Source organism: Ostrea edulis, chromosome 1 (genome assembly GCF_947568905.1).
Source record: "Ostrea edulis chromosome 1, xbOstEdul1.1, whole genome shotgun sequence".
NCBI lineage: Eukaryota > Metazoa > Mollusca > Bivalvia > Ostreida > Ostreidae > Ostrea > Ostrea edulis.
In genome coordinates, this window is record NC_079164.1 from 95313332 (window position 1) to 95338903 (window position 25572).

Consider the following 25572-nt stretch of genomic DNA (forward strand, 5'->3'; position numbering starts at 1 on the left):
CCGGGTGTGGAAAGAAGTCAGAAGATTATAAAACAATTCAATTCATAAAACACGATGTCTATTCAAAGAGTCGATTTTCTGAGTGAAGATACTCTCCTATTGGAAAATGATGTTATTGTTGTTGTACAGCCGCGAAAAGGTATACAGTTTGCCCCATTAGATAACCTACACTTATCAGAATGGATATACTGTGTATTGTAAAGATGCTGTTCTAAAATATTGTAATGTATAAAATGTATTCTTTACACAATTCAATCTAATTAAAATTAGATGTTAGATCTGCTGGCATACATAATGTATGTAATAATGTTATGTATGCAAGTAAGCGAGCGGATCTAACATCTAATTTTAATTAGATTAGGAATTAAGGAAGAAAATGTAATGGATCAGACTAGGATTTGAACCCGGGCCCCCTAAATCTTTAGTCGGGTGCTCTACCAACTGAGCTATCTGGCCACCAACGATCAAACCTGGCTGACCGCTACATTCCTCCCTTCTTAAATTGTCTTCGCATTTGATGACACAACCCAGATTTCTTTTACCCCTGGCAGGACTTTCACCCTGCAAGCCCAAGGGTGGACAATATGGCACCAAATGTAACAATTGAAGACTCATGTGTATACGGCACCAAAAATGTAATTAAAATCCTGATCCACACGACACCAAAAATGTATTTAAAATCCTGATCCACACGACACCAAAAATGTAATTAAAATCCTGATCCACACGACACCAAAAATGTAATTAAAATCCTGATCCACACGACACCAAAAATGTATTTAAAATCCTGATCCACACGACACCAAAAATGTAATTAAAATCCTGATCCACACGACACCAAAAATGTAATTAAAATCCTGATCCACACGACACCAAAAATGTAATGGGAACCAAAATATAATGAAAATCCTGGTCATGACACACACAAATGTAATGGACCAGACCAAAATTCGAACCAGGGTCCCCTGAATCTCTATATAGTCAGGTGCTCTACCAACTGAGCTTTCTGGTCACTGGCAATCAAACATGACTGACACATGTGTATCATAATATATACCGACCATTGTCTTAGTGTTACTGTAGGCTTAGTAGGAAAGAAAGAAATCTATCGTGGTAGAACACCTGCATAAACTATAGTCAGATGTTCAAACCATGGAATTATCTGGGCCAATATTTCTACTGTTAACATTCTTTCCTGCTGAAAAATAGCTTTTGACCCTGGTGGTAACAACTTGTGTTCACCCCTAATAGGACTTAGTTGAATGTGAAAACAGGATTGGCCTGGTTCCATCTGTAGTTAGAAAGGAGAAAATCTATAGCTGGAATGAGAATCAAATTCTGAACCTTTGTATTATTAGTCCAGTGCTCTCTATCCATTGAACCATCTACATCTAGTCACTTATACTACTATCATTTGTACATAATCATGTATTTTGCAATGAAAAGATAGACAAAATACTCCTAATCTATCAGATTTCATGACTTTCATAGGATCATCATGGTATGCCTCTGTGTTTCTGGTTGTGAACGCTGCCCTAGGGGCAGGCCTCCTCAACTTTCCAGATGCCTATCAACAAGCAGGAGGAGTTTTGATTGCAGTTCTAATTCAGGCTGTAAGTATATATATATATATCATATAGTATGTATTCATAACCCAAAATATTAATACAGTTGTACTCTTACGCCAAGATTTAAATACAATTGTTGTAAAGAATGATGGGATTGAGTTGAGCGAGTAGGACTATAGGTAATACGCCGGTTTCGAGATACGCCCGAGTTATTTCCCTTTGGAGAACTCTTGTACATAGTAAGGCGCGAAAGAATTTGTTTACTCCCGGGAGTGGGACAGATATTCATCACAGTGTAAGTGAATGTACTCAGTAAGTTTCTCATACGCTGTTTGATAACCCGAATTCGACTGATACACAAACTAAGTAAGTGATAAGTATTTAGGGAGTAATTAAATACATAGAATTCTTATCCTATCACGTTATTTCGCTGGTCATAAGTACCATATCCAAGATATTTCTTGCAAATATGACATTGTTTGTATGTTTCCTCTTCGGTAAAACATTTTTTTCGATAGTATTTAGTATTTCCCACATTTACATATTTAAAGAGAAGCCGCTTTTAATACATTTCATCGTCTTCCTCGTTGGGTGCATATCCACTCTGTCCCACTTAGGCATTCAAAGTTCCACTAAATGCATCTCCTATACAGAAGAGTTCGTATCTCGAAACTGGCGTATTGCAATAATGTAGCCCTATCTGTTTTTATTTTATTCTCTCTCTCTCTAAAGAAAAAAAAAACAAGAACAAAACAAAAAAGTCAGAGAGGGCTATACATTATTGCAGGAAGACTATAAAGTCGAGAAGAAAAAGGCATGTTCTAACCAGACTCTTTTTGCTGACTTTTGATGATTTGTATACCTTGATTATTAAGTATTTTTGTACCTTCTGATATTTGATTGTGAATATATTCAAAATCAAATTTTCAAAATCACTTTGACATATCCATGGTATTTGAGATATTGGTGTTTGAGACATTTAAGTTCAACTGTATTCAAATTCTGTAATGATCAAGCTGGATAAGCCATCATTTGTATGACATAGACCTGATATGTTTGTGTTTTGTATTTCTAGATTTATATATGTACATGTACTGGTAAAATGGAGTTATGAAACAAGATTCCTCTTGGTTGACAACATAAGAATATCATAACTTTTCTATTTGGCCTTGTATATTTGTATGTAATAGTTATCATTGAAAAACTGAGAAGGGGTGATCTGTTTAGATTGAGGTATATTAGTATAGGTTCGTAGAATTAAATTATTTTTAATATTATGTTTTGTAGGGTAACATGTGAAATTATCACCCCTTGAAAAACCATTGATGACCTTGGCTTCACCTCAGTCAACAGAGGTTTTTCATTGGGTGACAATTTCACTTTATATACCCAATAAACCTTGTAATATATTTATAATGTATATCATAGTAATAATAAGCTGAATTCTAGTGAAACTGAAATCATCTCTCCTGTACTATCTTACATGTTGATGTAATGTTTCCGTTTGTAAAAATGATGGGTGATGAGGTTCAAATTACATACTTGATTAAATAGCTAGCTGATTGAATGTCATGACGTCCCCCGTTTTATTTTTATGTCCAGGTTTTGCTGGTGTTTGTGGTGTGTGCGATAATGATCTTGGCCTATTGCTCTGACATCGATAAGACTCTCACGTACCAGGATGTTGTTGAATCTGTGTGTGGAAAGAATGCCCAGAGATTGTGTGCTTTTACCATTATGACATACTGTTTTGGAACCTGCATAACATTCCTGATCATTATTGGTGACCAGTGGGAAGAATGTAAGTAGCAGATTATTTTATGCCTTTTTAATGACATCTTTAGCTCACCTGAGCTGAAGGCTCAATTGAGCTTTTCTGATCAAAATTCGTCCGTTGTCTGTTGGCGTTTTGGTTGTCAGTGTCGTTGTAAACTCTTCACATTTTCATCTTCTTCTCCAGAACCATTGGGCCAATTTCAACCAAACTTGGCACAAAGCATCCTTGGGTGAAGAGGATCAAGTTTGTTGAAATGAAGGACCATGCCTCCTTCAAAGGGGAGATAATCACAAAAATGTAAGAATAGGGTGGGGTCATTTAAACATCTTTTTCTTAAGAACCATAAGACCAGAAAAGCTGAAATTTACATGAAAGCTTCCTGACTTAGTGGAGATTCAAATATTTTTTTAAAAATTGGATATTTTATTCACAAACTGAATAAAAGTGCAAAGAACTTTTATGTTAAGTTTGTGAGTAAAATGTTCAGAGTTTATTTACACGTGGATAAATTCTTGAGAAATAATATTGTTTTATTCTTATAATTACCATTTGCTCACTGTATTGAAAATTAAAAAAAAAAATTGATTAGTTCCCTCACATTACATTATTTGTTTTCAGTTTTGTTTTGAATACATCATGTTTTCAGATTCATTGATGTGTAAATTCTCGTTAAGTTTTATTTTTGTCCAATCAAAACAAAATTAATAATACATAACAAAATACAAAATCATCTCTATCAAACTTCTTTAATATTCTGATTACCAGTATTTTGTCAAATTTATATGATATTGTATGAAACTGAGGAATTTTTCTTAACCTGACAAAATAACAATTGAAATTTCTCTCTATAAAGAAAGGCTCATGCCCTACTATATGAAATCAATTACAGATAAAAACACACATTTGAATGACTTGCTTTCAAGTACAGTAATAGTACATAAAAGATTATAGTAGACAGTGATTTACATTGTACATTACATTGGAAACTAAATTTATAACTACCCGTTCTTGACCTATATCATGTATGTCGAATCAACTTTTTAAAGTTATATGATACAGTAAAACTTGTCTAATCAAAAAATTTTGTTGTCTGAAATTTTGTGTAAAAATACATACAATGGTTTTTTTTTTTTTTTTTTTTACTAATTTTGGATTTACTTTGAATTATACTCTGTATATTTCATCTGCTGTCTAATCTGAAGATAATCGGTACAGTGCAGGTCCACAACAGACAAGTTCCAGCGTATAGTTTGACTTTTACTTTCAGTTTTCTTGTTTGCGGCTCATGACTGGTACTGTACATACAGTCCTTGGTACATGGACCGCGCCACTTCAATCTGTGTGTCTTCCATTCTTCTCGTTTTACCCATGTGTTTTCCAAAGAGAATTGACTTTCTGAAATATGCCAGGTTTGTATCACTTTAAGTGATAAAGATTGTGCTTTGTAGTAGTTTTATGCCCCCATTTCAGAATCTTTCACTCGTGTTGATATGTCAATCACCAGCTTTACGTGAGACTTTCTCAATTTAATGACAAGCAATATAAGCAAGGAATAGCTGGTAAGTTATTTTAACGTCTCAGGTCTGGTGCAGCTGGGATTCCAACAACGATGATTGAACAAAATGATAGCACGAAATCAATAGCATATCAAAATCAGCTTGGTTTTGAACTTGTTAAATACTGTTTGCATGTAATATGGAAGCTGTTTACATAATTATATGGTCTGTAAAATGTTGTTTATTTATTTTTACAGTTTTATAGGGGTGTTGGGAATCCTCTATGTTGTGGCTTTAGTCACAATAAAATATTTTCTACCTCATCCAGAACCAGGACCAATAGCAGTCAAGTACGTATATACTGATGTACTTTGTATGTTATAAAAAGATCAAAATCTCTGTCTGAAAGTTTCAAATTGTATGATTAGGAGTTCTTGAAGTTGTCCAGCAGGGGCGGATGCAGGAATTTTTGGAAGGAGGAGGAGGATTCTACCTTTTAAAGGGGGGGGGGGGGTCCACTCTCAAAATGCATTATTTTTTACCTTCTTTTAGCATAATTATCTGATGAAAGGAGGGTGTTTCAACCCCAGGACCCCTGAAGTTGCCTGGCAGGAGCGGATGCAGGACTTTTGGAAGGAGGAGGATGATTCTACCTTTTAAAGGGGGGGGGGAGGGGGAAGGGGGTTCCACTCTCAAAATGCATTATTTTTACCTTCTTTTAGCATAATTCTCTGATGAAAGGAGGGTGTTTCAACCCCAGGACCACCCCCCCCCCCCCCACCCCCCGCCCTGGGATCCGCCACTGCCCAAAGTTTAAATATGTATGGATCTGAGTGTCAGAATAATGTGAAGGAGAGACTGTTAAAGTCATAGATTTCAAGAACTTAGTACATACTGCTACTGCTACTCCACTCCCAGAAACAGAAGAAAAGACAATTTGAAAGTCAAGTAGTCCCTGGCCCTGTGCTTATAATAAACAAGAAAGAATACTACATGTAGTATTGTAAATATACATATTAGATGTTTCTACTGATTTGACCTGTGCTGTAAATTTACATGTAGTAAGATATTTTTTTTATCCTTGCAGGCCTGTACAATGGGAGGATGTATTTCTGGTTGTGCCTACCATTTGTTTTTCTTACCAGGTTTGTTTAACATAATTCTTGAAATCTATAGCATATACAGGTATTTAAAGAGTATGTTAACTACTATATTGTGCATAGTATATTAATGTTATAATGCATTTTGTCAGCAGATCAATTTCTTTTTGAGAATAATTGTCATCCGTACTGCAATAACTTGTAGAAGGAACCCAATAAAAGTTTAATTATTGTCCCCCACCACAACACGAAAGGGCCGGGACAGGTGTCTGTCTCTTCGTCCCACTTGACATTGTGGACGCAACTCCTCAGAAACCGCTCAACGAATTTTGTTCAAATTTTGTAGGATTGTTAATCATCGTATGTAGTTGAGCATATTGCACCACCATTTTGATTTGACAAATTTTACAGGAGTTATGGGACTTTGTTGAATTTGTACATGCTACACTATAGGAACACTTTTTCGACGCATCTCCCCAAAAACCACTCAACAGATTTTGTTCAAATTGTGTAGGATTGTATGTCACCATATTTTAGTGGATCATTTTGCACCGTCATTTTAATGTGAGAAATTTTACAGGAGTTATGCAATTGTTGAATTTGTACATGCTACACTATAAGAACATTGTGGATGCGACTCCTCAGAGATCGCTGTATGGATTTTGTTCAAATTTTGTAGGATTGTTAGTCACCATATGTAGTTTGATCATATTGTGCAGTCATTTTGATTTGACAAATTTTACAAGATTTATGGGACTTTCATGCTTCAACCTCTTTTGCAGTGGTGGGGGACATGGCTTAGTACGCGTAGCAATCTTGTTTAATTCTGCGGTGCAAGGTCTTGTGATTATTTTTATACGCCCGTCGAAGACGGGACGTATTATGGTATGGCGTCGTCCGTCTGTCTGTCCGTCTGTCCGGACCTTGTGGGCAGGATACAGACTGAACCATAAGCCCTAGGGATTTACAACTTGGTACATTTGATCACCATGATGAGAGGAAGATGCCTATTGTTTTTCAAGGTGAGAGGTCAAAGGTCAAGGTCGTAGTATCACTTATTAGGAAAACCTTGTGGGCAGGATACAAACCGAACCGTAAGCTCCAGGATATTATAAGTTGGTATATTTGATCATCATGATGAGAGGAAGGTGCTTATTGTTTTTCAAGGTCAAAGGTCAAGGTCATAGTATCACTATTTAGGAAAACCTTGTGGGCAGGATACAAACCGAACCGTAAGCTCCAGGATATTATAACTTGGTATATTTGATCATCATGATGAGAGAAAGGTGCCTATTGTTTTTCAAGGTCAAAGGTCAAGGTCGTAGTATCACTTATAAGGAAAACCTTGTGGGCAGGATACAAACCGAACTGTAAGCTCCTGGATATTATAACTTGGTATATTTGATCACCATGATAATGAATTAGCTCACAGAGGCCAGTGCTAACTTCACTAAAATATGAATCCCACTAAAATATGTTTTCCCTGAGCAAAATCTATGGGCGTATTATGCCATGTTGGCGTTGCTCTTGTTAATTCTTACTGTCCTGCGGTGCAAGATCTCTTGATAATTTCAGTGCCATGTCAGCATCATTCCCATTTATTCCTGCATGGAGAAGCGTTGCCTGAAAGAATTCTCCAAGACTGTGGCTGTTGCGATGTTTTTATGCATCCTGAACTATACAGGGACCGCAGCCTTTGGTTATCTGACCTTTGGAAATCTGATCACCACAGACATATTGCTGTCCTATGACCCGGATATATCCGTCATCATCGCTGTTCTTTTGATCGCCATCAAGACGTACACTACCTACCCTATTCTTCTATTTTGTGGCAGGTAAAACATATGTACCATGAAATTTTCAATGTTGGGGTTCAGAAATATTTTTCACATTATTGCTCAAGTTTGAGACTTAAAGGGACTGGTTCAGGATTTTTGAACAAAATATTTTTTATTTTTGATGTTAAACATTAAAAGTATAACTCATTTGATATTGACAACCAAAATGCTGACCTTCTGAATGCAAGAATAAAAGCTATATTGTAGACTTAAATCTGTGTTATGTAAACAAAGTCTCGAGTCTTTTTATGTGTACAAACAAACTGGTGAAATATGGAATTTGTAATATATAGCATCTTAATTCTGCAGAGTCACAAAATTTAACTTTTAGATGACACATTTTACACAAAGAATGCTTGAAATGTGAAAGATATGATAAACTTAGATCGATATCCATTTCTTTTGAAAATTTCGTAAACAATAACATACTGCAATCTTTGTTTACAAACAAATAATGAATTCTCTAAAATGAGCTTCTGTGATAATGTATAACCTTAATTTTTATGTGAAACCTTTTAAACATGTTAGATAGTAGATTTGGATCATTAAAAGTGAAAAATAAAATTTTGGGGAAAATCTTGAATCAACCCCTTTAAGTCTATATATTTAAATGTAAAGTTTACCCTGCATGTTGCATTTCCGAGAATTTGTTTTAACATAAACTTTTCAAGGCATTGTTTGTAAGTAAACTTAGATATGCACTTCCATGAAATTAATATGTCTCCCCTCTTTCAGGGGAAGACATATTGTTTTTGCACTTTTTGTCCGTCTGTCAGTCCGTCCGTCTGTCACAAAATCTTGTGAACGCTTCTCCTCCTAAATGGCTTATCGGATAGACTTGAAACTTTGTACAGTGCTTCATTGCCATTTGTAGATGTGCATATTGTCGGGACAGGAGGATCCAGTTATTTTCCTAAAAGTTATAGTGGATCTAAGAGGAGTGGAGGATGTAAATTAGCTTGTGAACACTTCTCCTCCTATATGGCTTATCCGATAGACTTGAAATGTTGTACAATACTTCAATGCCATTTGCAGATGTGCATATTGCATGGACAAGAGGATCCAATTGTTGTTCTTAAAGTTATAGTGAATTTAAGGGGTGGAGTGTGTAATATAGTTTGTGAACACTTCTCCTATGTGGCTTATCAGAGTTCATAATGTCTACACAGCTGAGTTAAGGCTATCCGAGAAAAATCACAGTGCTGTTATAAATGTACCTCTGTGCACTTTGCACCATATGACATCACAATGAAAAAGTACTGTCCGTCACAGCGTACATGTTCTGATAGATGTATCTCAGGGAAAGTGTCATAATATTTTGTCATTATTTACTACTGTTATCAAGTGATAAGCTGTATAAGTGAAAACATTTCTTTGCAAATGATTATATATATTATTCCTTTATGATATCAAATCATTCTACATTTTTAATATATAGTATGCACGAAGGTGATATTCATATTATAGTGTGACCTTGAAATCACCCCTAATCTGAATGACTGATGCGTTTAAAAATCCCTTCATGGACATAAATAATCTCTTACTACAGAAACAGTGGCAAAGTTCAGGTTCATCTGCTACAAAAAACAATATGAAGTTTTCTGAAATATAATCTAGATATATTTATGCATTTGAAAAGTGCGGGGAGTAATTTCTGTCTTGTATATTAATGGTATGATATACATAGGAGTGTGGACAACCCCCCGTAATTCGCTGATGACTGCTGGTATGTTGATAACTTATAGCATGTTTAGTTTGAGTATACATTTGCTCCCAACACTTTTCATGTTAAGGATTTTTATTTATTTCTGAGTATATCAATAAAAATTCAGCTAGTTACCCGCATGAACCTGAACTTTTGTTCACAAGTAGGGCCTCTTGCTGTTTTCCAAAGATAAAGTGTTACGTGATATTCAACTGACGTCACGGGAAATTACCATGAGGGGAATTTACAGTAGCTAAGTCACAGTCTACATATTGGTAGTATCGTTTCAGTGTTTAACCGTAACAAGTGTAATGATACCTGTGAATTTGAGGTGCAATTTTACCCCATGATTATTGTGCATTTTACTATGGAAGCCCTTAACGTAGTTGTGTATGTTCCTGCTCATGCTTTCTCCTCCATACCATGCAATATATCAAAGGGAGGAGGTTTCATTTGGAGCACTTCCAATTTGGGGAGCTGGGGAGACATTTGTTTTTCATAATAACAATCTTTAGTTTTTGACAGCTCATAAACACTTTTATGACAAAATAATGGCATTCTGACTGAATTTAACAAGTGCAATGTCAAAAGTGTCATGAGAGGTGTACTAGAATAATGGCTGGGCTATTGTTTACAACTGTATTAAAACCAGTCACTTTGTAAGATTTAGATATAGATGGTTTAAGGAAAATTCAGCACTAGTAGAATTATTTGTTGGATTTCGGAGTTTCGAGAATTTATTTAGTCCAGTATACATGTAAAATACTTTTTAATGCCTTGAGATTTTCAGATTTACTGTCAGAATTCTGTCTTTACAGAGTTATGGGACTTACAATTTTTCGCTAGCCCTTTCTATGGCATACAATAACTTGAGATTATTTTAAAAGAAGATTTTCATAGACTCTACTTTAATTAATTCCTGTAGTAATAACACTGTCTGTCCATCTGGCGTCAGCACGTGATAAATTAAGATGGGAAGATTTTTATAAATTTTGTACATGATACTTGGATTTGGCAGAGGAAGACCCCTGTGGATTTTCAGATTAATTGCTGGGTCCTTTCTGACTTCAGTTTTCTTTAGTTTCTTGCCAAAAGTTACAAGAAATTGAAATTATTTCAAAAAATTTGCAGGGCTGCCTTTGATTGCCTATGGACAGACATCTTTAAGATGAGTCCTGACCGGGTGGAGGAGACTGAGTTTAAGCGTCGGATAATTGTCACTATAATCTGGTTTATACTGACTCTGGCTTTGGCGGTCTTTATACCAAACATCGGCGTAGTCATACAGATTCTAGGAGCATTTGCAGCCATCTTCATTTTTATCTTCCCAGGTAAGAGCTTTTGATTTTTTATGTCTGTAGATTTGTTTATGTTCATTGGTGGGGTAATGGTTATGGTCGGGTGGTGGGGGTGTTTTTTATGTTCATTGGTGGGGTAATGGTTATGGTCGGGTGGTGGGGGTGTTTTTTATGTTCATTGGTGGGGTAATGGTTATGGTCGGGTGGTGGGGGTGTTTTTTATGTTCATTGGTGAGGTAATGGTTATGGTCGGGTGGTGGGGGTGTTTTTTATGTTCATTGGTGGGGTAATGGTTATGGTCGGGTGGTGGGGGTGTTTTTTATGTTCATTGGTGGGGTAATGGTTATGGTCGGGTGGTGGGGGTGTTTTTTATGTTCATTGGTGAGGTAATGGTTATGGTTGGGTGGTGGGGGTGTTTTTTATGTTCATTGGTGAGGTAATGGTTATGGTCGGGTGGTGGGGGTGTTTTTTATGTTCATTGGTGGGGTAATGGTTATGGTCGGGTGGTGGGGGTGTTTTTTATGTTCATTGGTGGGGTAATGGTTATGGTCGGGTTGTGGGGGTGTTTTTTATGTTCATTGGTGAGGTAATGTTTATGGTCGGGTGGTGGGGGTGTTTTTTATGTTCATTGGTGGGGTAATGGTTATGGTCGGGTGGTGGGGGTGTTTTTTATGTTCATTGGTGGGGTAATGTTTATGGTCGGGTGGTGGGGGTGTTTTTTATGTTCATTGGTGGGGTAATGGTTATGATCGGGTGGTGGGGGTGTTTTTTATGTTCATTGGTGGGGTAATGTTTATGGTCGGGTGGTGGGGGTGTTTTTTATGTTCATTGGTGGGGTAATGGTTATGGTCGGGTTGTGGGGGTGTTTTTTATGTTCATTGGTGAGGTAATGGTTATGGTTGGGTGGTGGGAGTGTTTTTCATGTTCATTGGTGGGGTAATGGTTATGGTCGGGTGGTGGGGGTGTTTTTTATGTTCATTGGTGGGGTAATGTTTATGGTCGGGTGGTGGGGGTGTTTTTTATGTTCATTGGTGGGGTAATGGTTATGATCGGGTTGTGGGGGTGTTTTTTATGTTCATTGGTGAGGTAATGTTTATGGTCTGGTGGTGGGGGTGTTTTTTATGTTCATTGGTGGGGTAATGGTTATGGTCGGGTGGTGGGGGTGTTTTTTATGTTCATTGGTGAGGTAATGTTTATGGTCGGGTGGTGGGGGTGTTTTTTATGTTCATTGGTGAGGTAATGGTTATGGTCGGGTGGTGGGGGTGTTTTTTATGTTCATTGGTGGGGTAATGGTTATGGTCGGGTGGTGGGGGTGTTTTTTATGTTCATTGGTGGGGTAATGGTTATGGTCGGGTGGTGGGGGTGTTTTTTATGTTCATTGGTGGGGTAATGTTTATGGTTGGGTGGTGGGGGTGTTTTTTATGTTCATTGGTGGGGTAATGGTTATGGTCGGGTGGTGGGGGTGTTTTTTATGTTCATTGGTGGGGTAATGGTTATGGTCGGGTGGTGGGGGTGTTTTTTATGTTCATTGGTGGGGTAATGTTTATGGTTGGGTGGTGGGGGTGTTTTTTATGTTCATTGGTGGGGTAATGGTTATGGTCGGGTGGTGGGGGTGTTTTTTATGTTCATTGGTGGGGTAATGGTTATGGTCGGGTGGTGGGGGTGTTTTTTATGTTCATTGGTGGGGTAATGGTTATGGTCGGGTGGTTGGGGTGTTTTTTATGTTCATTGGTGGGGTAATGGTTATGGTCGGGTGGTGGGGGTGTTTTTTATGTTCATTGGTGGGGTAATGGTTATGGTCGGGTGGTGGGGGTGTTTTTTATGTTCATTGGTGAGGTAATGGTTATGGTCGGGTGGTGGGAGTGTTTTTTATGTTCATTGGTGGGTTAATGTTTATGGTCGGGTGGTGGGAGTGTTTTTTATGTTCATTGGTGGGGTAATGGTTATGGTCGGGTGGTGGGAGTGTTTTTTATGTTCATTGGTGGGGTAATGGTTATGGTCGGGTGGTGGGAGTGTTTTTTATGTTCATTGGTGGGGTAATGTTTATGGTCGGGTGGTGGGAGTGTTTTTTATGTTCATTGGTGGGGTAATGGTTATGGTCGGGTGGTGGGGGTGTTTTTTATGTTCATTGGTGGGGTAATGGTTATGGTCGGGTGGTGGGGGTGTTTTTTATGTTCATTGGTGGGGTAATGGTTATGGTCGGGTTGTGGGGGTGTTTTTTATGTTCATTGGTGGGGTAATGGTTATGGTCGGGTGGTGGGGGTGGTATTGTGCCTTTCTCTTATTGTCTTTGTCTATCTGTCTACCCACAACTTTAACATTGACAGTGATATTTGAACTACTGTTATCATAGATTCCTTATTTTACACGAGTACTTAATATGGTGAAATGACTCATATACGTCAAATCGCGTAAATGTGAATTTGCATTTGGTCTGTTAATTAGGAGTTCTTACATGTATAAATAAAAGCAAATAATTTTAATTTGAAAGTGATGCCTCTCAGGAAATTATGTGATAATAAATTCCTCGCATATATTTAGGAATCTACCATTATATACAAAGATCTGTATCATGTTGATGTTTTGATCTTTTTAAAGAAAAACATGCAGCTGCAGCAGTAAGTTGCAATTAAATGATACCAAAAAACAGTGTAATTGTTCATTTGTTATTATTCATAGCATCTTAAAATATCTTGATACACATCGTATTGTCAGGTCTGTATTGTGATACATATCATATCTTGAGGCAATCATATCATTGCACCCCTATTTATGTTTGAACATATTTCTGTCTTTTTGCAAAGTAGAAGTGATAAATAGTGACAAATTTAGTAAGAGAGAAGGTAGAGATGGAAGTTCTTCTGATAAGAACTAAATAAATATTGACAAATTTAGTAAAAGAGAAGGTAGAGATGGAAGTTCTTCTGATAAGAACTAAATAAATATTGACAAATTTAGTAAGAGAGAAGGTAGAGATGGAAGTTCTTCTGATAAGAACTAAATAAATATTGACAAATTTAGTAAGAGAGAAGGTAGAGATGGAAGTTCTTCTGATAAGAACTAAATAGATATTGACAAATTTAGTAAGAGAGAAGGTAGAGATGGAAGTTCTTCTGACAAGTCTAGATTTTTGTATTTTGTTATTTCTGTCTTACTTCTACTCTTAGATTTTTTTGGACATTTTATACACAGTTGAACTTTGGTCCTCGAACACCGATATCTCAAACCCTATGGATATGTCAGAGTGATTTGGATGTCGCAACCACTTATTCTTTAAGTATTTTACCCTAGATATCTCATATTCTTAGATATCTCGAAGTTTCTTCTCAGTCCCGTCGAGTTCGAGGTAACGAGGTTTGGCTGTACGTCTTATCTGTGAATGAGTATACTTTGTGTATTGTTATTTTGCAGGAATGTGTGTTGTGTCAGCCGTACAGGAAAAGGTCCAAGTTCAAGGTTACTGGACCACGAAACTAACAGCCATCACAGCGTTTGCTTGTTTCTTCATTGTGTTAGGAACTTTCATTTTTGGATTAACTTTGTCTCAATCAATTATTAAAGATGAACACGGTGTCAAGGGAGATAAGTCTCGCTATACATGTTGATATTTTTATTTTACTAGATTGGAATCTGTGATATTACGTGTTTTAAAAAACAAAGATTTTTACACTATGATTCTTTTAATGTAATTTTTATGGTCCATCCTTCATATTTCATTATCAAGAATGCAAATGAAATGTAATTAAATCTAGTTTTCGCAAATATTAAAGTTGATCCTTTGCATATAAGCCTTGAATTCTGTTGGTTTTCAAGGTCATATAAAAAAGATTAAGGGGATTGAAAAAGAAAGTCTGAACAACAAGAAAATGTATAAGTTCAAGGATGATGGGATGGGTGGTCATTTTTTATTCCATGTAAATCAACAAACATGTTATAAACCTTTTCTTCAAAATATAGACTTCTTAGTGTAAAGCTTTATCACTTCTCGTTTTCATGATTGTCTAAGTTTTACTCCTTCATTTAGAATACATAACTTTTAAGATATATATAGAAAAGTCATTATTTTTATTTTTGTATATTTTCTCAGAAGGAATGTATACAGTATGTGTCTACATGTAATTTGTCATCCTAAAAGGACTTCAGTTATTTGAAGTAAACTTTACTCTAGTTTTGTGAACAGTTTATACACAGTTATCTAATGTAGAAAGTATTGGTTGTCTTGACAAATGACATGATCATAAATGTACAATACTTCAATCACATGCAGTTTTAAACTTTTGATGAAAAACTGCATATTTTTGCATCAGTTTCCTTCACACAAAAATAGAGCACTTTGAAGAACATGGCTGAGCAACTATTAGTGTTCCAGTAAAATCGATGTATTCTTTATGAGCAAGGTGGCCCCAGTGAGCATTTTAATTCCTGGGCCTCTTGTTCAATTCATCATCAATTTGCTAAGACTATGTAGTGCAATAGTATAGGGTTATTGAATGTTGAGCTCAAAATCAACTTTGCAAATTTTTCAAACCCAATATATACATGTAATATATATAATTATGAGTTCAATAACCCTATAATACAATTCATTGAAATTTTTTACAATGCACCCCCTCTTTATACTACCACTATGTTCATTAGGTCAGTTAGATTACCATATAAAATATGGTATCATATTGAAAATGGGTACATTGTATGATGTGTTTGAGATATTGGTCATATTATTTTGCAATAATGTACATGTATAGTGTTAACAGGTGACCGATAAGTCGTATCAGCCTCTTGTTTTTAAATGCATGTTGTTAACTAAAAAATAATGAAATATGTATACTCATCATTTTGTCATATTTATATTTTTCTGAAAATTCACACATATATTAAAATGAAAATAAATGTTTTGAAAATTAAAATATTTAATTTTGTGTTACATATATTATATAGATATATTACGGGACATAAATGGGTCACTGGTAAATAAATAGTTTATTGTACAACACATTACAGAATGCAAATACAAATCATTCATCCATCATTAATACATGCTTTGTAAATAAACACACAAAACAGCATCATCTTTTTTTCATGTCATCACTTTACATGTATTGAATGCATTTGCATATTCAGCGAATCTCTGGATTTTTAAACTATTTATGCAACAAAATAGCAGCACCACCGCCAAGCCATAAGAGCAGTCCGATCATGGTGGCAGCTATGCTAAGCACCTGAGCAACTTTAGCCGAGGAGTAAGCAGCAATCAGCCTGTTGTTCTTATAATGATGTTTCACCTACAATCAATATGTTTTAGATGTTTATAATATCCTACAAAAGGTTAATACTAAGCCTGAGTATTACACACAGAAAAAACTTGGATCAGAATTGTTGTTTCTTGTAAAAGGACTGGTTCACATCTTCTGAAAATTTTTAGATATTCTTTATGTGAAGCAGCAAAAGCACAACTCATTTAAAGCTGACAACCAAAATTTGGACCTTATTGCAAGGATAAGAGCAATATTTGAGCTTTAAAGGGACTGATTCACGATTTCCCCCCAAATTTTGTTTTTTTACTTTAAATGATCAAAATCTACAGTCTAATATGTTAATTTAGAACGTTCACAAAAAAAATTCAAATTATTCATCACGACAGAAGCTCATTATAGAGAGTTTATTATTTGCTTTGAAATCAAAGATTGAGGTGTGTTATTGATTACTGAGTTTTCAAAATAAATGGATATTGATCCAAGTTTATTATGTACATCTCAAGTATACTTTTATTAGGTAAAATGTGTCCTTTAAAAGTTCAGATTTATGATTATACAAAATGAAAATGCTTTAAATTACAAAATTAATATTTCACTGGTTTGTTTGTTTACATAAAAAGATTAGAGTCTTTGTTTACATAACACAGAATTAAAGCTTAAATATTGCTCTTATCCTTGCATTCAGACGGTCCAAATTTTGGTTTTCAACATAAAATGAGTTATATTTTTAATTCTTAACATCAAAAGTGAAAAATATTTCTTTCGAAAAACATGAACCAGTCCCTTTAAATTAATTCTGTGTTATGTAAACAAGACATCAGTCTTTTTATGTTTACAAACAAACTAGTGAGATTTAAAGCATCTTAATTTTATACAGACACAAATCTAACTTTTAAATAACACATTTTACTCAAAGAATACTTGAAATATGATAGATATTATAAACTTAGATCGACAATCATGATACCTTTTCAAAACTTTGTAAACAATAACATACCCCAATCTTTGTTTACTCAATAATAAACTCTCTATAATGAGCTTCTGTAATAATGTAAATTAACCTTAAGTTTTTGTGAAACCTTTTGAACATACATATGTATTAGACAGTAAATTTTGATCATTAAAAATTAAGTGAAAAACAAATTTTTGAGGAGAGTCGTGAATCAGTCCCTTTAATGATGCAATTAATTCATCACGAGAACTGGATGACCAGAACAGATTTTGTTTTCCTGTAATGTCTTTCAATTGCAGAAGTAGGACCTCAACAAATACTTGTAGTTCTAATTTTTTTTTTACCTAAAGACCTTGACATTGTTCAAATTAATAGTAGCCTTTATCTATACAGGACTGCATAATTAATAATAGCCTTTATCTATACAGGACTGCATAATTATTTACAAATACAAACTAGTTTACATTTTGGTCTTGACTTTTAACATATATACATATTGAAAACTTATATCATAAAACATGAAAATATCACAGCTAATTTACATACAGATAAGAACTACTTATAAAGAGACCATAAACATCGGAGCAGTATCGAGAATCACTATGATGTTTGAGGTTACCATGGTGTATGGTCATGACATAGTCTGTGTCAGATGGAGGCTTTGATTGCCCCTTCATTACATTACTCTGGCCTGTATCAAGTATTGCTCAATTTTTTTTACCATGACTTTAACTTTGGGCAAATGATCTCAGTTCATGAGAACCGTGGGTGCCTAGTAGGAACTTTTATCTTTCCATAGCAAAGACGGGCATAGCTAGGAGGTTTAGAGTGTGGATTCCTTAAAGAGGCAGGGGGTTGGGGTTGCCTTAAGGCCCTCAATGGGTCCATGGCAAAGCCCTGTTGGGGTTCCAGTGGCCTTGGAAGTTGAAAAGTCTTTAGACATCTTGATAGGGAGCTTATCACCATCTGGAGGACATCAAATGCATTTTGATGCAGTTAAACGAATTGTAGAAAAATTTCAAACTAGTCTTGATTTAGAACTCTGACAGTCAGAGGAGAAATGACTAATCCCTCGAAACAAAATTTGTAATAACGCTATCCAAGTCATTAGAAAAATTCCGCTTCAATAATGTATTTTTAATTTTATTTCACTTTTTTGCAACTCTGTGGACGTTTTGTAGTAAAATCATGCATACATCTGAATACATCCTGAAAGATGTGGTCCAAAAAACAGAGTATAAGATGGAAAGACAGACGGACATGACTAACATTGTTATTCCTGTAATAAGTATTCCAATCTTTATTTACAAGGAATTAAACTATTCACTATGGCAAGCCCTTTTACTATTTATTCGAAAAATAAGATATCTCTTTAAATCAAAGAGATATCTCTTATTTTAAAGAGATATCTCTTTAAAATGAGAGATAACTCTTAATCTTAAGAGATATCTCTCCAAATAAGAGATATCTCTTTCACTTAGAGATATATCTCTCCCTTAGAGAGATATCTCTTTCACTTAGAGAGATATATCTTTTATTTTTAGAGATATCTCTTACACTTAAAGAGATATCTCTTTTACTGTAAGATATATCTCTTACATTTAGAGAGATATCTTTCACTTTAAGAGATATCTCTTTCACTTAGAGATATATCTCTTAGTGAAAGAGATATCTCTTTCACTTAAAGAGATATCTCTCTAAGAATTCCTAGAGAGATATCTCTCAAAGTATAAGATAATTCTCTTTAATCATTGAAAAAGAGATATCTCTCAATGAGAAAGAGATATCTCTTTCCAATATTTTTATTAGTTTGAATACTTAAGGAATTCTCCCTAAAATGGAAGCCCTCCAACGCAAATCTTACCATGATGGCTGGGATGTTGCTACAACGCGGAACGGAAGACGGAACGGAACGGAAAACGGAAAATATATTATGCAATAATATTATGAGAATGTCAACATTTTGCAAAATCAAAAGGCTTATTATGAACAAGGGATGCAGAAATTACAGAGAGAACAGAAAGTCATCCTCAGAATCCACCATTTCATATTGATACCTTATACTTATGGAGCATACTATTGCATTATTATGTATTTTTACATGGTGTATTTTATGGATGAATGTACCAATGGGCGCTTGCTTAATAATTTGCACAGTAAGTTTTAATAAAAATATCAAGCAAGCGCCTGTTGGCACCATCTTTTTTTCCCGGCTTTGTCGTCCCTTCCCCCAGATTTTGACAGTATGTTGTTTCACAAATGAATAAGATAACATACTGAAAAAGACTTGAATTATAATTGAACCCCTTTCAAATTCTATTACTTTATTCTGGCTGGTATCGTAAGATAAAATTTTATGAGCCCATCCAATGAATAAAAGGTATCTCTCTAACTTAAAGAGATATCTCTTTTTACATCGATAGAGATATCTCTTTACGCTAGAGATATATCTCTTTCTCTTTGAGAGATATCTCTCTAGCTTTGAGAGATATCTCTCAAAGAGAAAGAGATATCTCCCAAGCGTAAAGAGATATCTCCCAAGCGTAAAGAGATATCTCATTTGTTTAAAGAGATATCTCTTTAAACAAAAGATATATCTCTTTTGGTTAAAGAGATATTTCCCTAGCGTAAAAAGATATCTCTCTAACTTACAGAGGTATCTCTTTAACCAATAGAGATATCTCTCTTATTTAAAGAGATATTTTATTTTACGAATACATAGTAAAAGGACTTGCCATAATGCACCTATGTTTGATAGCATATTCAATGCACGAGTTCGAGCCCTGCTCCTGCCATGGCCGCGTCAATCCTAAGACTTAAGTAGTGACTGCGCCTTCGCCTAACGCCCGGCATTTAGCAGTAAAAAATCTAGGGTCTTTCAAATATGACCATAAAACGGAGGTTCCGTGTCTTGCGGAAGGCATTGGCACGTTAAAGAACCCTCACTGCTACGGTCCTGAGCGCCAACCATAGGTCTACATTTGCAGTACTTCACCTACAGCTGGTGACGTCTCAATTTAAGTGAAAAATTCTCGATGGGACGTAAAACAATTAATCAATCAATAAATCAAATCGATCCTAGATTAGGTTGGAGCTGAATCGATGAAAAACCAGGAAGTCCTAACTAACAGTGTATTTATCTCATTATCAAAATATGAATGATTGTTACGCGTATAAACAAAATTGCACATTTTAGGGCGACAGGATTGCAGTTTCCTTCTTTATGGCTTGGTTTGATGTTGAATATGACAGGGGTGTAACATCAACGATAGCACAAAAGCCCGGGCCTATAGGGCCTACACATACCCCCCCCCCCCCAAAAAAAAAGATTTAAGTCTTCTATGTATAAAAACAAAAATCAATAAAAAGGGTGTTTATTCCCATCTCCGCACTTTCTGGATAGGATCACTTTGGTATGCTATTTCCGTTCACCATAACATTAAATTAACGTACTATATTGCATCCTTTGAGTTTCCGTCATTTGTAAACAGTCCGAGGCGACGCATGGTTTTTCAATGAACGGCGAGTTCACCATTACATCTAGGTAAGGGTACTGAGCCCCAACAAAAATAAAGTTCAATTATTGTTCATGCATATTCAAAATTTTCTGTATCCTGGCTTTTTCTCATTTGAAATTTTCGACTGGGTTAAAATCAGGGGATGAAAACGTTCCCTCAAGCCTGAATCAATATGAAAATAAAACCGCCATCTTATGGCATTTCAGAATGCTTAAATCTGTCCCTAGACCCCTTGTCGCTTGGTGCCCACACTTCCCTTTATCATTTGTTACGCCCCTGTGTGGACCAAGACATACTATGCATGATTAATATCATGTAGATATGCTTACTCTCCAAGAATAAAAGAGAGCCACCAGTCCCAGCGGGAAGAAGCAGAAGATCGTGGCGAACACCGCCTCCGCTCGGTAGTCTTTTGGTGACGTCAGGATATAGCCAAACTGATCCGCCAGTCCACTCTGGAACAATAAACACACTGAAATATACATTTCCGAATTTCCTGCAAATCAGTCTGTTGTAGTCATAACCCAGAGGTCCAGACAGCATTGCTGCCATACATTCTATACTATGGCAGAAATTGTACGATACGATGGCGGGCTAGGATGGTTCATCTCCATATAAAACTAATATTGATATTTAGATACTAGAGGGGGAGAGAAATGATATTCCATGGAATATGTATGTAATGATATTAAAAAATACACAGATAGATATCACTTATATTGAAAAATTACCGTGGATTCAAAGTTTGGATATAAACATGTTTTTTTTTCTCAGATGGAAGTTATGAAAAATTACGCTTAATAACGTGTGTTCTAAACACGATGGTGTTATCATGGTGATTTGAATCGCCATTGTATCATCGTAGCATCGTCATCTTACCTCCGTTATCTTACCATAGCCATCGTATCATTGCAACGATGGTACGACTGAATGCTTGACAGCAACAGCTAGTATTCCGTACAGTTACGTAGCTGTGACGTCACTATGTACAGCTGTCACTACAGAAAACCACTGCTGCAAAACCTGTTGCAACATTGTCGTGAACTTGTTGTGAAGATTACAGAATTCTATAGGGGCCTACATAGAAATTTCCTGATTGCAGCAAATATGCATCACACTTTAACATATCATATGCATAATCTGTAAATTTAAATTATTAATTACTCCGAACATGCATTAGACATGCTGAAAACTTAGTTTGCATTCATTGTTTGCAGAAAATTTATACAAGATAAATATGTTCGAATGTGTAAAGTTTACAACAATATATATAGTTTTATGGATGAAAATACAGTAACGAATTAAATCGTCTTGCAAACTAAAGATTATAATTGACAAACAATTCATAAACCTAGATGAAAGTGTTCAAAGATAACGAACAGTAATTAATCTCATAACTCCTATTTGAAATACAAAATAGAGAGTTGGGCAAACACGGGCTCTTGGATATACCAGAGGTGGGATCAGATGCCTAGGAGGAGTAAGCATTCCCTGTCGACCGGTCATACCCCCCGTGAGCCCTACAGTTTGTGTATATCTTGATCAGGCAAATTGAGTTATCCGTAGTCAAAATCACTGCTCCAAGAAGGACCTAACAATCGGTATGAAACTCGTCAGACAGCATTTGACCCAATGACAAATTGTATTGGCAAACTAGATCGTTATAACGACCATAGGTTTTAGGAAATGCTGACTTTAAACGAGACTGTTGAAACCCCTGCACCATCAACTTTTTTATCAATAGCCTGCCTCGATTTGAAAACTGATCATATGCAGAATAAGCTCTTGCGTATCGAATAATTTGACAGATATAAATAGCATCTGCAGGTTATGATATGGAATATTGCTACATAAATATGGGAAGTTGACGATGGAGAAGCTGAAATCATCCGTTTATCATAAAGTCGAGTTGTTAGTTTGCCGTTGATATCTATTTTCAATAAAATCTCTAAGTATGAAGCATGAAGATGGACGACTCTGTGGTCTTTTATTTCGAGTACACAGGGATATATCGAATCGACATGTGAATGAAAATCACTATTGCTAATAGATAAAACGTTGTCGATATATTCAAATGTCGAGTTGAAGGCCACAGCAAGATATTTTTTCTTCTCACGTAGAAGTTTTTGAATAAATTCTGCTTCATCTGAATATAAAAACAGGTCAGCTAACAAAGGAACACAATTGATGCCCATGGGAATTCCAACAGATTGTTGGAAGACCTGATCACCAAAGACACGAAGATAATGTCAATGAGAAAATCCAGCATATTTTTAATTTCAACTTCAGAGTACCTGTGCGTGGAATCAGAGTGGTGTTTAACGAAGTAATTTTTTGGACGACTGATCACTAGATATGAATATTTGCGTTTTCCATTTTTGTTGAAGAAACAACTGTCTATGATATCAAAAAGTCTAGTCTTTAATTCATGATGAGCTGTCGAGGAATGTTCGTGTAAAGTGTTGAAAAGTCATGTGGTTTTATGTTATTGATTTGAGAAAAGGTTTGTGGTTTTTAAGTTTACTAAAAGTTCTTTAGAATTTCTTAGAATCCACAATTGATTTGTACCACTTTTGGCATATGTAGTGGCACAGTATGTTTGAGATTTCTACTTCACAGTTGTTAATATTTTCATGAGGAGCAAAGCTAGAGGCTTGGTAGAACACTTATTCAATCCAGCAATGTATCTTTGTTTGTAGGTGTTTTTTGTATGAAGTTGAGGAATCCAGTATAGACGTAAAACATTTTTGTGATCTTGATTGCTTACTGTATTTCTATCTATTAAGATTTTTATTGTCGTAGTTAATTAACTTTTAGCATTTGAAATGGCAAATCAAAAATTATAATTTGCAAATGGATCAATGAAGTATATACACACATATTCTACAACTAGTAGACGGCGGGTGTGACCGGTCAACAGGGGATGTTTACTCCTCCTAGGCACCTGATTCCACCTCTTGTGTGTCCAGGGGTCCGTGTTTGCCCAACTAACTATTTTGTATTGCTTGTAGGAGTTATGAGATTGATCACTGTTCGTTATCGTCACCTTGCATAAGTCAACCTTTCTTTTAATAAAAAAACCCCATGTACTTTCGCAATTTAAAGATTGAGGAAATATCATGTGTTATATGACCATACCCTGTATATAATAAACCAGTTAATCACAATCTAAAACTTTTATGGCCAACTGCAAATTGAGGATAGACAACAGTAATATCTTAGTTGATTATTTCATTTGTTATCTACTCCTGCAATTATGAAAAAAAATGTTCTTATAAACTTTCTCCAACACTGATGGGCTTCCTTAAGTTTCTTGTAAGCTTTCAGCCAAGTTCTTGTAAGCCTACTGCAAATTTGTAATTGAAATGTGTTATGGTAAGTATGTTCACAACCAGTGGCAATAATTTCATGACAATTTCCTTTACAGTAAACCTGCAGCAGCTTTTACAGTATTTTATCGATTTATCTCCAATAGGAGCACATTGCTTTTTTCAGTAACATTGGATCGTTTTGTTGATGTGCATTTTGTAAGTTAATGTAGCGATTAAAATTCTAATCTCTAAATTGTTGGAAGATAATAACTGCAACAGTTACATTTTATCAAGCATGTTCTTGCATATGCTTTAGGCAGATATACATGTGCACAAAATATATGTCGAACAAATTAAGCTAACGATAGGGCACCAGAAAGTGGGACAACCTCTGGCATTATATGGTATCAATTAGTGAATAAAATCACAAAAAGGAATGTTCACAATACTGTTACTGTTACCTAACCCAGAATACAATAGGCATCTTCATTTACGACCACTGTATGACACGAGTGTAATCAGTCATTCATAGGGATTTATCAATCGCTTTTAAGGGATGGAAAGACACATTAGTTCTTATATTGGTTTAATGAAACAGTACTGAATTAGAAAAGTAACATGGGATGTAAAATATCCAGACGGGGTACCCCATGTTTCTGAACTGAGTGTTCAGAAATGTCTGTTTTCAGTCTCGTTTAAAGCCAACATTTCACAAATTGTATGGTCGTTATGAAGATCTAATTTGCAAACACAACCTGTGATTAGGTCGAATGCTGTCTGACATGCTTTATATCAATTATTAGGCCGTTCTTTACAAACTGATTTTGACTACAGATTGCTCCGTTTACATAATCAGATATAGGGATTACGGCGGGTGTGACCGATCAGCAGGCGGTGCTTATTCCCCTTAGACACCAGATCCTACCAATGGTATACAGGGCCCATGTTGTCCTACACTTAATTTTGTATTCATTATAAGGTTTATGAGATTGATCAATGTTCGTTATTTTTATATTTTCATGCATTGATTCATATTTATTTGAAAATTAAAAATCGCCCAGTGACTATCTATGAAATACAACACTGAATAATATTGAGAAGAATGCATTTCTCGTCACCTATGAGGTACTTTTCTCGAGATGACCATCTTATTATTGGATTTAAACACCATCCCAATGGTTTCGTGTCGAGCAAGGGGTCAGGCAAGGTAACGTTTCGTCAACCTTTCTGTATCTTGCTTTTTCAGTTGCCTCTATCTATCAACTGTGACAAATCCTTGCTGTGGCCTTCAACTCGAAATTTAGATAGATCGACGAGGTTTTATATATTAGCAATAATCTTTTTCATTCATATGTCGATTTGATCTATCCCCTATCTTTGCTCTCCACGAAACAAAGATACATTGCTAGATCTATCAAATGTTCTACCAAGTTCCCATCTTTGCTCCTCACGAAAATATTAACAATTGTGAAGGAGAAATTTCAATCGTATTGTGCCACAATATATGCCAGAAATGGTGTAAATCAAATGTGGATTCTAAAAAATTGTAGAGAACTTTTAGTGAGTTTAAAATCGCAAAACTGTTCTCAAATATATAACATCAAAATGTATGACTTTTCAACACTTCACATGACCAATCCTCACGATACATTAAAGACTAGACTTTTTGACATCATAGACAGTTGCTTCCTCAACAAAAATGGAAAAAGGAAACATTCATATTTAGTGATCAGTCATCCAAAAAAAAAAAAAAT

General features: G+C 35.5%; 2 protein-coding genes across 2 annotated transcripts in view; one reads left to right on the forward strand and one right to left on the reverse strand.

Moving 5' to 3' along the window:
* On the forward strand, nt 1-15689 carry LOC125672794 (sodium-coupled neutral amino acid transporter 7-like). The gene is made up of 9 exons (XM_048909011.2): nt 1-139; nt 1492-1613; nt 3171-3369; nt 4613-4754; nt 5099-5191; nt 5929-5986; nt 7517-7776; nt 10616-10815; nt 14194-15689. The coding sequence occupies exons 1-9, from the start codon at nt 55-57 to the stop codon at nt 14385-14387; spliced, it is 1353 nt and encodes a 450-aa protein (XP_048764968.2). The 5' UTR covers nt 1-54; the 3' UTR covers nt 14388-15689.
* Nucleotides 15675-25572, reverse strand: part of LOC125672885 (uncharacterized) — a 14849-nt gene continuing 4951 nt past the window's right edge. The window contains exons 4-5 of the mRNA XM_048909112.2: nt 20837-20962; nt 15675-16064 (exon numbers count right to left, since the gene is read on the reverse strand). Coding sequence (XP_048765069.1) covers nt 15924-16064; nt 20837-20962 — 267 coding nt within the window. The 3' untranslated portion in view covers nt 15675-15923. The remainder of the gene's footprint in view (nt 16065-20836; nt 20963-25572) is intronic.